Here is a 14,054-nt window from a genome sequence, read left to right as displayed (position 1 = left end):
ATAGATGAGCTGCCCGGGTCATTAGTGGAGTATTTTATTGTGTAATCTGTGTAACTGGTAGGAAAAACGGGGCCACTAGGAGAGATCTGCTGGCCAGAAACAGTCAATATTTATTACAAAATAAAAGCAGCTGAGTTATTTTTATGCCATATTCAGGCTCTAAAGTCAACACATAAAGTGAACATTTAATGTTTTCTTTAAAATCCTTTCAGAGGGAACTCTCTTGGAAAGTGACACAGCATCTCCCAATAAGTCTAATAAATCCAGTTTCCATCAGCTTTGGGAGAAATTGCTACAGGTTTTCAGAAGCCTCTTTTGAAAAAAAAATGAAGTTTTCATCCTACAATTGGTAGAATGTAAGAGAAATAGCATTTTTACATTCTAGCATGGCATCTCTGCTTTTTTAAGCTAAACAGTGCCACGTGAGAATTTGGAGCAGCTGGGAGAAAGAGGAATTTATTGTGCATTTATAAACAAGTTTATCATGTGAACTGAAAGTAAAATATAACATATAAGTTATCTAGTTATCTCTGTCTCTTTTTAAAGAGTGTGTCCAATGCATGCACACACAGTATCTTTCCAACACTGTCTATCGAAGGCTCCAGTGCCCAGTAGCTGACATGCCACAGGGCTGATACCCCTTCTACAAAATCAAGTTTAAAACCAGTATCAGATTCTAATTGATCAGGTTCTCTCTTATCCTTCTGGGTCTTCAAATCTGGGATTACAGATGTGGACACTATATTTTGATCAGATTTTAGAAACTTGTCATAACTGTAGACCCCATTTCTCCTATTACTTGCTCAGTGATAAAGAATGATTGTCTCACAAACAGACTCAAGATTTTGGTGTGGACATTTAAGAAGGCTACAGATTGAAATAAAGACAACAGAATCTGATTGCCAGGGAATATGTTACTGAGTGAGCCCTTCTGTCCCTGGACTCACCATGACATCCTCCAATACAGTATGGTTATAGATCCATACTCTTGTGAACTTTTCTTCTAGTATGTTGAGCCAAGGAATTGAAGAAGCATTGCTTCGCCGAACATATTTGAACTTCATAGTATAGAAAGCAGAAATGTCAACATCAAAAGAAGTCAGTTCTCTAGGAACCCTCCTTGCTCTGACCACAGTGAAGAAAATGGAGAGAGTTCCAGCATTAATTGTAGATTCTTTCTGAAGTCAGGTCCTGGATGAGACCCTTGCCAGTAAGAGTAAATCATTCAATTCTACACTGATGGGAAAGTCCTTTCTTTGTTCCTCTCTGGGATGAACTGGATGACAAGGACAAGTCTGAAGTTTTTCCCTTCAATCAAGATAGCAGGAGTCCTGCTCAACTACCACATGGCAAGGGGAAGAGTTCTTTTTCCATTCTGGTAAAAAAGTAGGAAAGGCACATGCTTCTGGCTTTTAGAGAAGGTGTTTCGAATGTCCTTCACTAGGACCTCCCAGTGTAGTTTTCATCTGTGTCTAATGTAGATCTAACTGCCTGCTCAGAGCTTTATTTTCTATTTATAAAAATATCACATCATTTGGATAATCAGCACATTTAATTTCACGAGGAGCTTTAAAAGTTGGCTATTTTCAAACTGCCATGTAATCCAGATCAATTACAGAAAATCAACATGGTATTCTCTCCTCCTGCACTAAATAGGTCAAGGTTGTTGGTGCTCACTCTAAAGACAAACCCATATTTGAGTCAGTGGCCATCTTTAAGACAAATAGCTATGATATGCAAATATTCCTTGATGTTTCTTGTCACCTGAGATGCTTGGATAATCAAACAGATAAAAGATCCATAGGTCAGATTGTGTTATAATGACGCAGGTAATAAAACTATGGATGTGTCAGTGGGCCTGCTCCAGAAGACATGTATCAATCCTGAACTGGGAGGGGCATGGCCCACCCTCCCTAGTTTACAGACTATGAAACTGAGTTCAGAAAGATGTAGATAATTGTCTAAAATTGCTTAAGGGAATAATAGAATACAATTTGAATCCTCTTTTTCAATTTCCAGTTTATTCTAATCTGTACACCTAACTCCTGTTTAAAATATGAATAACTAGCAGTGGGTACAATTAAATCATAATTATTCTACATATTTTACTTTAGAGAGCCACAGTTTCCATTCTTGGTGCATAAAAAAGCAGTAGTCTCCTCCTTCCAAGGTTCATGATTATTGTGGAAGAGCCAGAGGCAGTGGATATATAAGGGACATTTCTTTTGGACACAGAAGAACAGCTATACATTGTAGCTAGAGTTTTCCTGCCTTGCCCACAGTCAGGACAAATCTTTGTCACCCACCAGTCCCACAGCCACTCAGACCCAACCAAGTAAACACAGAGACTTATTTTGCTTACAGACTGTATGGCCGTGTCAGGCTTCTTGCTAACTGTTCTTATATCTTAAATTAACCCATTTCTATAAATCTATACCTTGCCATGTGGCTCATGGCTTACCAGTACTTTACATGGCTTTCCTTGTCCTGGCGGCGGCTCCAGGCAGTCTCCTTCTGCCTTCCTGTTCTTTTATTTCTCTTCTCTGTTAGTCCCACCTATACTTCCTGCCTAGCAATGGCCAATCAGGTTTTATTTATTGACCAATCAGAGCAACACATTTGTCATCCAGACCATTGCCCAGCACAGCCAAGTGCAGACCATCTCAGACACCTGCACTCAGGCCAGTGGTCCTAATCATCCTCTATGCGGACCTCTCCCCTCTCTATGCTGGGTAAAGCCACGAGGAACCCAAGAACGGACTCCCACAGGACATAGAGAACATCCCACAGCAATACATAGTTACTCACAGTAGATATACAAAACAAATACAATCCCAAGCCAGACCAAACTCCAATATGGAGATGAGAATTGGGTGTACAATCCCTCCTTTCGGGAAAGACAATTTTCTCTGAGCACAACCTCTGGGGTGTCTACGATGCTCCAGTGGAAGGCAACATAAACAAGAATACTTGAACACAATTGGTCATGAGGCATTTTTTTAAAAAAGGAAATGAAGTGTGTAGGGAAAATCTGGAGAGAATTGAGGGGTGAATATGCTCAAAATATAGTGTATGAAACTCTCAAAGGACTAAAGAAGATTTTTTTTTTTAAAAGAAAGAGCTGTTGCGTGTCTCTGATATTGATAACCTCATGCATATGTTCCTGTTTTCTTTCTGCCCCATAATCTTGTAGACTTCTTAGGCAAATTTTGCAAAGAGACACATTCTCTTTCTAACACAGTAGTCCCAGCCCTGGAAATACCCTAGCCATGTCATTTGTGCAAACATTTTGCTTTGTTTTTAAAACCTGTATTTATAGTCTAATTATAGAAAGTCTCTATGTCACATGTTCCATATTCCCTGTAGGTCTCTACTTTAGTTGTGGCTTCCATGAAAACATGTTTCCTATCTTGAGGTTCCAACAAAGGAGGAAGACACAGTCATCAGAAACTAACTGGGATCTTTAGCTTTTCCTCCTGTAAGAAGAGAAGTATCAAAGGATGAGTTGTTTTTTTTTTCAAAAAGATTCTTCATTTGTGTAGGACAATGATACTCAATTATTTGTTTTTTCTAATGTAAACACTTGAAGGGTATGATTTATTCCACCAAAATCAGTGCTTAGGTGAAACTGGAAGAGCACTGTCAGGGACAGTAAACGAAGTGAGAAGGAAAGCTAACTGGGAGAGAGGGGAGAGGGTAAGAGGATACAGAAGTGATCAGTGGATTACTATCTAGAATAGCACAATGAATCCCGTGGGATTCTCTGATTAATATGTTACAATAATTATAGAAAATCAGTGGTATTAAAGCAGTAGTGATTTAACAGAAGTTAAATAAACAGTTTAAAATATGTGCTTTAAATGAAATCCTCCAAATGATTCTCATCCTTCTCCAATCAATCTATTTTGAGTTTTGTGCCCTAACTTAAGAATTTTACCTTGAGTTGTTAAAACTAAAATGTGGCTGACCATTCACTTTTTCTATAAGACAATTCATTTTACCTCAATTTTGATTTTTTTTTTTACACAAGTCAACAGAACGGACTCCAGGATTCTGCCAGCTGTCCAACAATCTGTGACATCCTCAGCAAATGATTTTCCCAAAGCAGGCCACCTGCCAAATGGCAGGGAACATGGCAGCTTGTACCGCTTATGCCCTGCACCTCCAAGCTTCCTTATTCTTCTCCTTTCCCAACTCCAAGTGGCAGAGAAATTCCAGTGAAAGATTCTAACTAAACTATTTGGAGTTCTATGCCTAAGCCCGGCTGTCTGGGCAATCCTAGAAAAATCATTACTGGCCATGGAAGAAGGTTCATATCATGGCATGAAATAGGAATTTATTTTACTTTGAGCTACCACACTTGCAAAACTAGTTACAGAAATGACTTCCTTAAAGAGTCTTTTATAAATATGTAATAGTGTATGATACAGACCCTAGCTGTCCGTCACAAAGGGCAGAAACCAAAGCAGAAGCTATTGAGGAATGCTGCTTATTGGCTTGCTCCCCCTGTCTTGTTCAGTTTGCTTTCTTTTACAAACCAGGACCACCTCTCCAGGGATGGCCCCATCTATTGCTTTGGATATTGTTCTGTATAAATAAAACACTGATTGGCCAGTGGCCAGGCAGAAAGTACAGGTGGGACAAGCAGAGAAGAGAATTCTGGAAAGTGGAAGGCTGAGAGAAAGGGAGACACTGCCAGCTGCCCGCCGTAATAAGCAGCATGAGAAGATGCCGTTAAGCCACAAGCCATGTGGCAAGGTATAGATTTATAGAAATGGGTTAATTTAAGATATAAGAACAGTTAATAAGAAGCCTGCCATGGACATACAGTTTGTAAATAATATAAGCATCTGTGTGTTTATTTTATAAGTGGGCTGCCAGACTGCCACAGATTGGGGGGACCCAGAGAGAAAACTCCAGCTAAAAATCTACCATGGGCAGAGCCCTTCCATATCAATCATTATTCAAGAAAAGGCCCCATAGATTTGGTCACAGGCCAGTCTGATGAAGGCATTTTCTTAACTAAGGTTCCTTCTTCACAAATAACTACAGCTTATGTCAAGTTAGCAGAAAAACAACAAAAAACCAACCAGCATACTAGCACAGCTATAGGACATATTGTTTTCCCTCCTTTAAGGATACCTTTTCGATGTACCTATTCTAGATCTCCTAGAATTCTTTTTAGAAACCTATATAGGAATCTCCCTTGCCTATTCAAACATATTCCCACTTCCTGTACACAGTGTTTTGTTTTTTTTTTTTTTGTTTTTTTTTTTTTTTTTAGGTTCTCTCTGTAAAGATGTAAACTCCTTCTTTTTTGTGCTGATATAATGGGTTGATCATTGATACTAAAATGAAGTCATTGCCAGAAGAGAATTCTGAATACACTATTTGTTCCTTCTAGGCCTCTGTCTATTGGGCACACCCCATGTTTCAGAAGCTAAAGGAAAGTACATTGTGTTCCTTGTAAACAATCACCCACTGGAGCTGGAGTTTAGTATGAAGGATATAATTTTCCAATCATTAATGTAAGCATCATTTCCCATTTCATTTAAACCCCCCTTTTAGGAACCACAACAATCCTATGGCATTTCATGTCAGTGACATAAGGCAGGTACCATACTGTTTCTTTCTATCCTCCCCTCTCTCCCTCCTTCCCTCTGTCCCTTTCTCTTCCTCCCTTCCTTCCCCTCCACCCCATCCCCAATGTGATTCCAAAACAAAAGTGACAAACAATTTTTAACACTGCATATGTTCAAAGACCTCTGCCAAGCAGGGGAAAAAATAGGCTTGGCAACAGAAGCTGAAGTGTCACAGTCCCTTTGTGATCTGTAGTGAGGAAACCAGTGGCTGTGTCCTCCACCAGGTCAAATTAGCATGAGAACTGCCTGTTCAGGAGGCTGAGGAGATGAGCATGTCTCCTGTAGATTCCAAATTCTGGTTCCCAAGGTGGAGGAACCTATTCAACTCCTGAATAAATCCTTGATGGGTATCTGAATGTCTGGAGGCACAGGGAAGTGACAGAGCCAACTACTTCCATGTCATGCAAATCACTATCTTAGTGAGTGTGTCCTCACTATGTAATTGTGAGGACCTAGATTTGGATTCTCAACAGTCATCTAAAAACCATAACTCCATTGCTAGCCATTGGAGGGGTGGGGTGCAGATTGGAGAGAGAGTTGCTGGAGTTTGCTGGCCAGCCAGCATTCCCCATAAACTCTGGGTAAAGTAGAGAGTGATTAAGTGAATAAAAGGGACAGCTGATATTCTCCTCTGGCTTCCATATGGCTTTGCATGGAGTACACACATGCATAACATACACACACACAGAAACAGGCACACATATGTACACACACACACACACACACACACACACACACACACTGTCTTTATTTCTAAAAGACATTCATGATAAACTCAAAACCAGTTTTGGTCTCCAGCTGCAACTGGGAGATCCTGTGGTGGGAGTAACATCAGGAAAGGTCTGAAACCTCAGGTAGAAATGAGAGCTAAATATACCTCAGGCTGATTCTGCTTCCTCTACACAGCACCTCAGCTAATCAAGCCACATCTGTATGTATGCTACTTAAAGTGACAAAAAGCTATATCACAGGTGTTGTACTTCCCTCATAAGGCACAAAATAAACAATTGAAATGACATAGAGATGATACTTAACATTTTCAATAACAATCTGTTTGTGTAAAATACATAGTTAAAAAATATGTGTTGGACAGAGGCCCCAAAGTGTGCATGTGGTGCAACAAAGCTTCTACCTTCTTCCAACATAGAAGAAAACCAATTTTGGCTTTAAAAAGAGTGCCTCCTGTGTCCTTCATTTTCAACTCTTGGTAGGTACCTACTAAATGAAACAAAGGTTTCCCCCAGTGACTCACTCCTTCCAGAACAGCATCTAGGTTTGCTGGGTAGAAGTAGAATTATGAGGAAGAAAGGCAGGAAAACTGCATGGAATGGCTAGAGTCTGCATAGATGAACCTATGGGCAGCCTCAGGTGAAGTATGGCCTTCCAGCTGGCTGATTGTGCATGACCATAGTTTTAACAACAACTTCCTAGAATGCTAAGCATTTGCCTTTCTGTAGTTTTTTAATTGGTGGAGGTTCAGATTCCCTCACTGTGCAACTGAGATCTGATTAGAACTTCAAGATGTCAGTGTATACATTCCCTGGAAAGCTAGCGGTCTGTATCTCAGACTATATTGTTCATGCCTTATCTCCTAAGAAGACTTCCTCAAAGAGTTAACACATCCATTGCATGCTATAAAATGCATGCTCCCTTAGGGAATTTGAAATATTGAATATGACCCCAATAAAATGGAAATATCTCAGAGCATCAGGCCCTTTGCAGCTTTTAGAGTGAAAGACATCCTGTTCTGCTTTCTATAGAAAAATTACAACTAGGTACACTGCTCCAGAGACCAATAGCCAAATGCCATATGAGTCCCTGGTGTCCAACAATAGAGCAGGCACCGTAAAAACATTTCCTAAGCTAACTTCCAAATATGAGTGGGGGTGTCTCAGAGCTTTGGAGTGGAGAAATCATGATTTCACATGAAATGATATTTTTAGTTGCATGAAAAATGAGGAATGCATGAAGCTGTATATGATACCCTACAGCAGTCACCTCGAGCCCCATTCCACTGCTCATTTCCATAATATCCCTTTACTTAACTTTCCTATCTCTATAATAAAATGACTCCTTTAGGAAAATTGAGCACTTACAGAAAGGTTATTATTCTACTTGCTGTCAATTTTTTAAATAGCCAACTCATATTCTTTCCCTTCAGTTTTCTGAACTTAGCAAATTCTAACATTTATTTCAGCTGAAGGCCCTAGTGCATCGCTTGCACCCATTATTCACATTTGATATGACCTCTAGTCTTCATACTCTGTGTGTTAATGCTTCAATCAAGCTTTCTATTTCTTTGTATTTCCATTGTGTCCTATGTTGCGAGGTGATGCTTCTGGCTGGTCTTCTCACAGCAAAAACTCAGCTCTTACAGTAGAAAATTTCTTTTGGTTCTTTTAAGTTTTCTAGTTTTCAGTTCTCTCACTACATTTTTGTATCTGATTCTCCCTTCTGTTTGGGGGTTTTTCTTATTGTTGTTTTTGGTGGTTGCTTGGTTTTGTGTGTTTTTGTTTATTTGTTTTTTTATAAATGCTGCTTCATCTCACCCTCAACTGTACAGTTTGTTCAGCCAGGGTCCCTTCTGCACGTTCTATGGTACTTATAAGCCTGTCCTGAAATCCATTCCTTTATAGTTCAGATGTGGAAAAAACTAAGCTAATGGGTGATGGGGTCAGAACATGGACTAAAGGACTCCAGTTGGGACCCTCTGGGTATGGGAGTGCTATTCCAGGGCAGCGGCTAGTGGTTTGTGAAATTACATAGAATCCAACTGACGACTGTGTTCAGAAAAGTATCCACCCTAAAGGTTCAGAAATAAGAGGGTTAGTAAATGGCCAACTGTGAAAGTTCACTCACCATGTGCCAACATCAGTCATTTATTGTGTGACAGCTGAGTCTAAGAGAAGTCACCACTGAATTATATGCTCTTGTGGAAAAGGGAAGAGCGGCCACGGAGGGAAGAACCACATCATGTTATCCATATACCCCCTTTTAAGGAAAATTTCAGTGATTTGATCAGACAAGAGTCCCAGTGCATGCATCTTCCCACCAAGCTCAAGGCTGGCCTTGCCTCATCCAGAACTGACCAACCTGTGAGTGGACAGACAGGATCAGTCTGGGGCCATGTGGCAACTTAGGTGAACAACAATAATAATGGTAATATGATCATAAAGTAACAGTAACTAGGGAAATACTGGAAAGAGGAGGACAAAACACACTGCCATGCTTCTCACTGTGTGTGTGTGGTTTGAGATTCCGGTCACCTTCCAAACCTGCCCCGGGCCTGGCATTGAATTGTTAAGACTTCCTTCTCATACACTATAGTTCATTTCTAAGGTAATTCTCCTCTACCTAAGCTGGAGCGTTTCTTTCAAGCCATCTCAAACTGACTGCACAGCCTTTTCACCTCGTCTCCCTTGGTTTTATATTGAGCTGTAGGCATGAATAAACAGATTTTATATTGAAAAACTGGTTGGATATCTAAAATAAGCTTGTATTTGATTATCTGTAATATCATTCTCACTTTCTTTATACTTTCATGTAAATAGGTCTTGTAATGTTTCTCTTCATCTCAGTGAGAACATAGAAAGTTTACTTGGGAGCATAGACCAAATATTTAGTTCTCATTCCTGACTCCTCTGCATTTGTTCAATTCTACATTGGCCACCATATTGGATCCCCCTTTATAATAGACATCACCATTTTTTGCTGATATTCAAGTTTTCCTATTATGTAAGAACTTTATTTTCTTATTCCCTGGAACTGGGGGAAAATATGAGGAAAAGTTAAGTGCAGAATTCCTTTGTTTATGCATTTCCTATGATGAGGTGACTATTTTGTCAGCCTGGGTTTCCAATGAATCCAATGTCCTCTGATGACTCAAGATGTACAAATAAAGTGAACAACAAATAAACTATTCTTGTTTTATAACACTGACACTTGGGGATGATTTGTCACTGTGGAATAAGTCAGACAACTCACTGAAAACAATCTTCAAAAACTTCAACTTTAAAGTGTATCTTAAACTCCATCCTTGCTACTTCCTTTTATACTATCATTGCTATCCTAAACTCCCCATGTTTTACCTGGAGTTTCTGCAAGGGTCTCTCAGTTGACCTCCCTCATCCTTCTCTGATATTTCTAAAGGATAGTTTCCAAAGAGCAGCAATATTTACTGTTTAAAGATCATATAGTTCATGTTACTCTTTCATCCCAAACTCTTGAGGAACACTACACTGAACTAGGAGTATGTCAAGTCTTTCTGTTAAACACAGCGCCTATTAGTCACCTTCTGCCAGCATTCCTGCCATTCTCCTTCAGCAGTCATTACACCCCCTTCCCCCTGCTCCAGAGCAGTTCTCTCCCGCCTTCCTCTGTTTTCACCGTCTTGTTCCCCCCCTCATGGAATATTTTACTTCAAGAGCTCTGTGGAGCTTAGATTACTCCCTCTCATTATAAAAATCTTCCTTCCAAATTTATAGCCTTGGAATAGCCTCAGTGGCTTCTAAAACCACATCTCCTCATAATCCATTTTGTAGTTATGATGCTTGATTTTGCAAAGAATTCTTTAGACTGTCTTATTTCTTTATTTACTTAATCTGTTTCTCTTTTCACAGGCTATGAATTCAAAAGACAGGGATTATTTGTTTGTGGTTAGTACTTTGTTCCTGGTTGAAATGTGCCTATTGCTTAGTGGAGTTCAGTAAATATTTATCAAATGAATGAATTTATGAATAACTCACTGAAACAATCACGGTGTCAAAACAACACTGCAACAAAAAGACAAGTGAATTGGAAGCAATATTTGTTCACAGATCTTTAACCTAGTTTGTTTGGTTAAGCAAAACAAATCTTAAATCAAAATACTATTAAATAATCAGTTTGCATAGCTTTTATTTATCATCATTTAACGTTTTTTAATATTTATTTATTTTATATCCCTACTGAAGTTTCCCCTCCTTCCTCTCCTTCCAGTCCCCTCTAATGTCTCACCCCCATCTACTCCTCCTTTCTTTTCAGAAAAGGGCAGGCCTCCCATGGATATCGACAAAACTTGGCATATCAACTTACAGTAAGACTAAGCACTTCACCTTGTATTAAGACTGGGCAAGGCAATTCAGTATGAGGAATATGGTTCCAAAAGCAGGCAAAAAAGTCAGAAGCAGTCCTTGCTGCCACTGTTAGGAGTCCCACAAGAAGATGAGCTACATAACTGTCACACATATACAGAAGTCCACTTATAATTTATTTATTCAGTAAAACCTGATGCATCCAAATTTACTAGCTAACATTCTTTAGTTACATATTAAAACAAGGAGTTCTTAAAAGGTAATCAACACAAGATATATTTAATGTTGCCATGACTAATGTGTTACCCAATCAAAATGTCCTAAATTTTCTACAATGCCTAAGATATATACATAGAAAGGATATGAAAGCAAGAAACAGGCTTTTGTGGGATAATATTTTTATACACTGTAGAGATGTATCTCTAACAAAGGCACCTTCTGACAGGTTTAATAAAAAGACAAATGGCCAATAGCTAGGCAGGAGAGAATAGATGGGACTTCTTGGGGGGAGAGAGGAAATCTGAGAAGAGGAGAGGCAGAAAGACACTAGTGAGACATGGAACAAGTTAGATGTACAGAATGGGAGAGAGGTAAAAGCCACATGGCAGAACATAGATTAATAAAAACAGGTTAATTTAAGTTATAAAAGTAGATTTGGAAAAAGCCTAAGCTAAGGCCAAGCTTTCATAATTAATAAGAAGTTTCCATGACATTATTTGGGGGCTGGTGGGTCAAGAAAGTCTGACTACAATAGGCTCAAAGAGAGACCAGGCAAGAGAATTCAGTAGGAGACACTAAGAAATTTTTTTCAGGAAGTAACACTTTAAATAGCTTAACTGGGATTAATGTGCCACTACAATTTGTCAATAAGCTATACAAATGAGTAGTATGCTTTACTCTTCATCATAAGCTCCTCAGTGGGAGGTGTTTATGGGCACTTGTATCATGGGCCAAGGTGATAAACATGAACTTTCTTCAGTCTACATATTCTAGATTTATTGTTCAACAAAAAGGATGGTAAGTCACAAGTATATGTTCAGTGTTATCAGCTTCCAATCACAAGGCATATTATATTTTTTTTTTGAAAAAAAAAAGATATCATTGTAAGAAGCATTTTCTATGACAAAGACATATGTGGGCAGTAAGTGCCTTCAAAGGAACTCAGCTTCTTACTCAGGCTTCAGTGACATTGAAGTGAGGAATGGCTGTGAGACCTGAAACCAATCCATGTAACTTTCCACACTTGAGCATCTTGTCTAGCTTTTTGTTGCTAGAAGAGGGTGATGGTGGAATTACATACTCTAAATGCCCCCAAAAGCCTGCTGTGGATTTAAGACATTTTTACAGTCTGGATATAGTAGTCTCTTGTCTTTCTTTTCCTTTTTGAGGCAAGTATTGTCTAAGTTGAAGTTACAGCACACACACATTTCAAATTTGTGGGGAGGGAAAGGCAGACAACAAAATGTACATATTTGGCCATGTGGCTTTTTACTCCTACTAGAGGTTAAGAATATTTATATCTGGTTAAGGAATGTTGAAACTGTAGTAACTAGAAAATGACACTGCTGTTTCTTTACAGACTCAGAAGAACAAAGCTGATTCTCAATAGGAAACTTTCAGAGCCCACTTTCCATACTCAGCCATTTCTAAATATTCTGTCTCCTTCCCAAAGGGAAAGCTAAATTTACAATGGAAGCAAAACTCACTATAATAATTAAATTACTATCAAAAGAAGGAAATAAGAACCAGAGGAAAGCACATAAGGCGTTGCCTGAAACTCCTTGCTGTTTCGATGGGTGAATCGACAAACACGTGGAGTGTATAGTTTCCTGTTTTAGGAAGAATGTAATTCTCTTGCTTATCACTCAACATGTCTCAGCATATTCCATAGACATTAATAAATGAGTAGAAATGGAGATGAAAGCATTTCATTTCATGTTAAAAAAAATCCTGGCTATAACACTCTAATTAACAATTATATAATCTTATGGCAGTCCCATACCTAGAAGTCAAATCAGGAAAGATCCAAGTTATAAATAAAGATGGAGCCTATTAACAGACATTGCTTTATAGCACAGTCCCCTGACAACAAAGACAAAGCAGGTTGTCTAAGGAAAGCAGCACAGGAAGAATGAAGAATCATCAGCAAATCCATTCCAAAATCCTGCTCACACACAACCCATACTGCCCGAAAAACAAAGAAGAGAGAGAGGGAGGGGCAACGAATCTGCTCTCCCAGCTCATCATCTCCACTGAACCAGTCATTATATCTACCTCAGCCAAATGATTACAGGAAAATATTTAATCGTATATAACCCCAAGTGAAGAAAAGTTGGACGGCACGGCATAAGAACCATGTCTGATTTATATTGATGCAGTTTATCTGCTGGTGCTTTAACAAAGGATCAAATTGCATTGTCTGGAATGTTCATTGCGAAGGTCATCTTACCTCCTGGTGATTCTTGGCCAGCCATTCCTTAATCGTATCTAGGGCAATGACTGCAGCAGGCTCATTTGGAAAACCTAAATGAAGAGCATAAGAAAGCAAATGATTAGAACAAGGAAGGGATGCAGAAGTCAACCAAGGTTGAAGAATGTATTAATCTCATTACATAGTATTCCATTCAACAAGTAAATCAAAAAAGGCTGGTGGTAATAAATTTTACATGGATGTGAAACTTTCAATCAGTGACATGGTATGAATAATACTAGCTCTGTACCAGTTACATAAATAAATAAATAAATAAATAAATAAATAAATAAATAAATGATTTATTAAAGACATCAATTGAAGTATTCACATATACTTAATAGCTAGCTTATAATGTACTTTATTCTTCTCAGTAGTGCTCAGATCAAAGTTTACTATTTGCCTCAGCTTTTTTTTTTAAGTTGAAAATAGATTTTTTTCATACAATGTATTCTGATTACATCCCCCTGAACTCCTCCAAGATCCACTTCACCCCCCAAGTCCACATCCTTTCTTGCTTACTATCTCCCATTAAAAAACAAACGGGCACCTAAAAATAGCAATATAACAGGATAATATAAAAACAAAAAAAGGAAAAAAATGAACATAAAAATAAAGACCCAAAGAAAAAAGCACAAGAAACACATATAGACACAGAGACACACATTGGTAACCACAGAAATCCTACAAAAGTACAAAAATTGGAAACCACAATATATAAATGAAAGACCTTATATAAAGGGGAAAAAAGGAGAAATAAAACAATGTCTAGACAAAGCACTATGAAATGAGAGAAAATAAAAAAGAAGAAAGAAAACCTCCAAAATCATCATTGAGTTTCTTTTGTGTTGGCAATATCTCTTTAGCTTT

The 14,054-nt window shown here is 38.5% G+C and overlaps 1 protein-coding gene across 1 annotated transcript in view; it reads right to left on the bottom strand.

Annotated features, from left to right (window-relative positions):
- The window catches only part of Macrod2 (mono-ADP ribosylhydrolase 2), a 1,962,999-nt gene that overhangs the window by 528,982 nt on the left and 1,419,963 nt on the right, over positions 1 to 14,054 (bottom strand). The window contains exon 8 of the mRNA XM_028884439.2: positions 13,164 to 13,237. Within this exon, the coding sequence (XP_028740272.1) occupies positions 13,164 to 13,237 (74 nt within the window). The remainder of the gene's footprint in view (positions 1 to 13,163; positions 13,238 to 14,054) is intronic.

Source organism: Peromyscus leucopus, chromosome 4, assembly GCF_004664715.2.
Source record: "Peromyscus leucopus breed LL Stock chromosome 4, UCI_PerLeu_2.1, whole genome shotgun sequence".
Taxonomy (NCBI): domain Eukaryota; kingdom Metazoa; phylum Chordata; class Mammalia; order Rodentia; family Cricetidae; genus Peromyscus; species Peromyscus leucopus.
The sequence above is the reverse complement of the archived record's forward strand: the minus strand, read 5'-3'. Positions and strand labels throughout refer to the sequence as shown.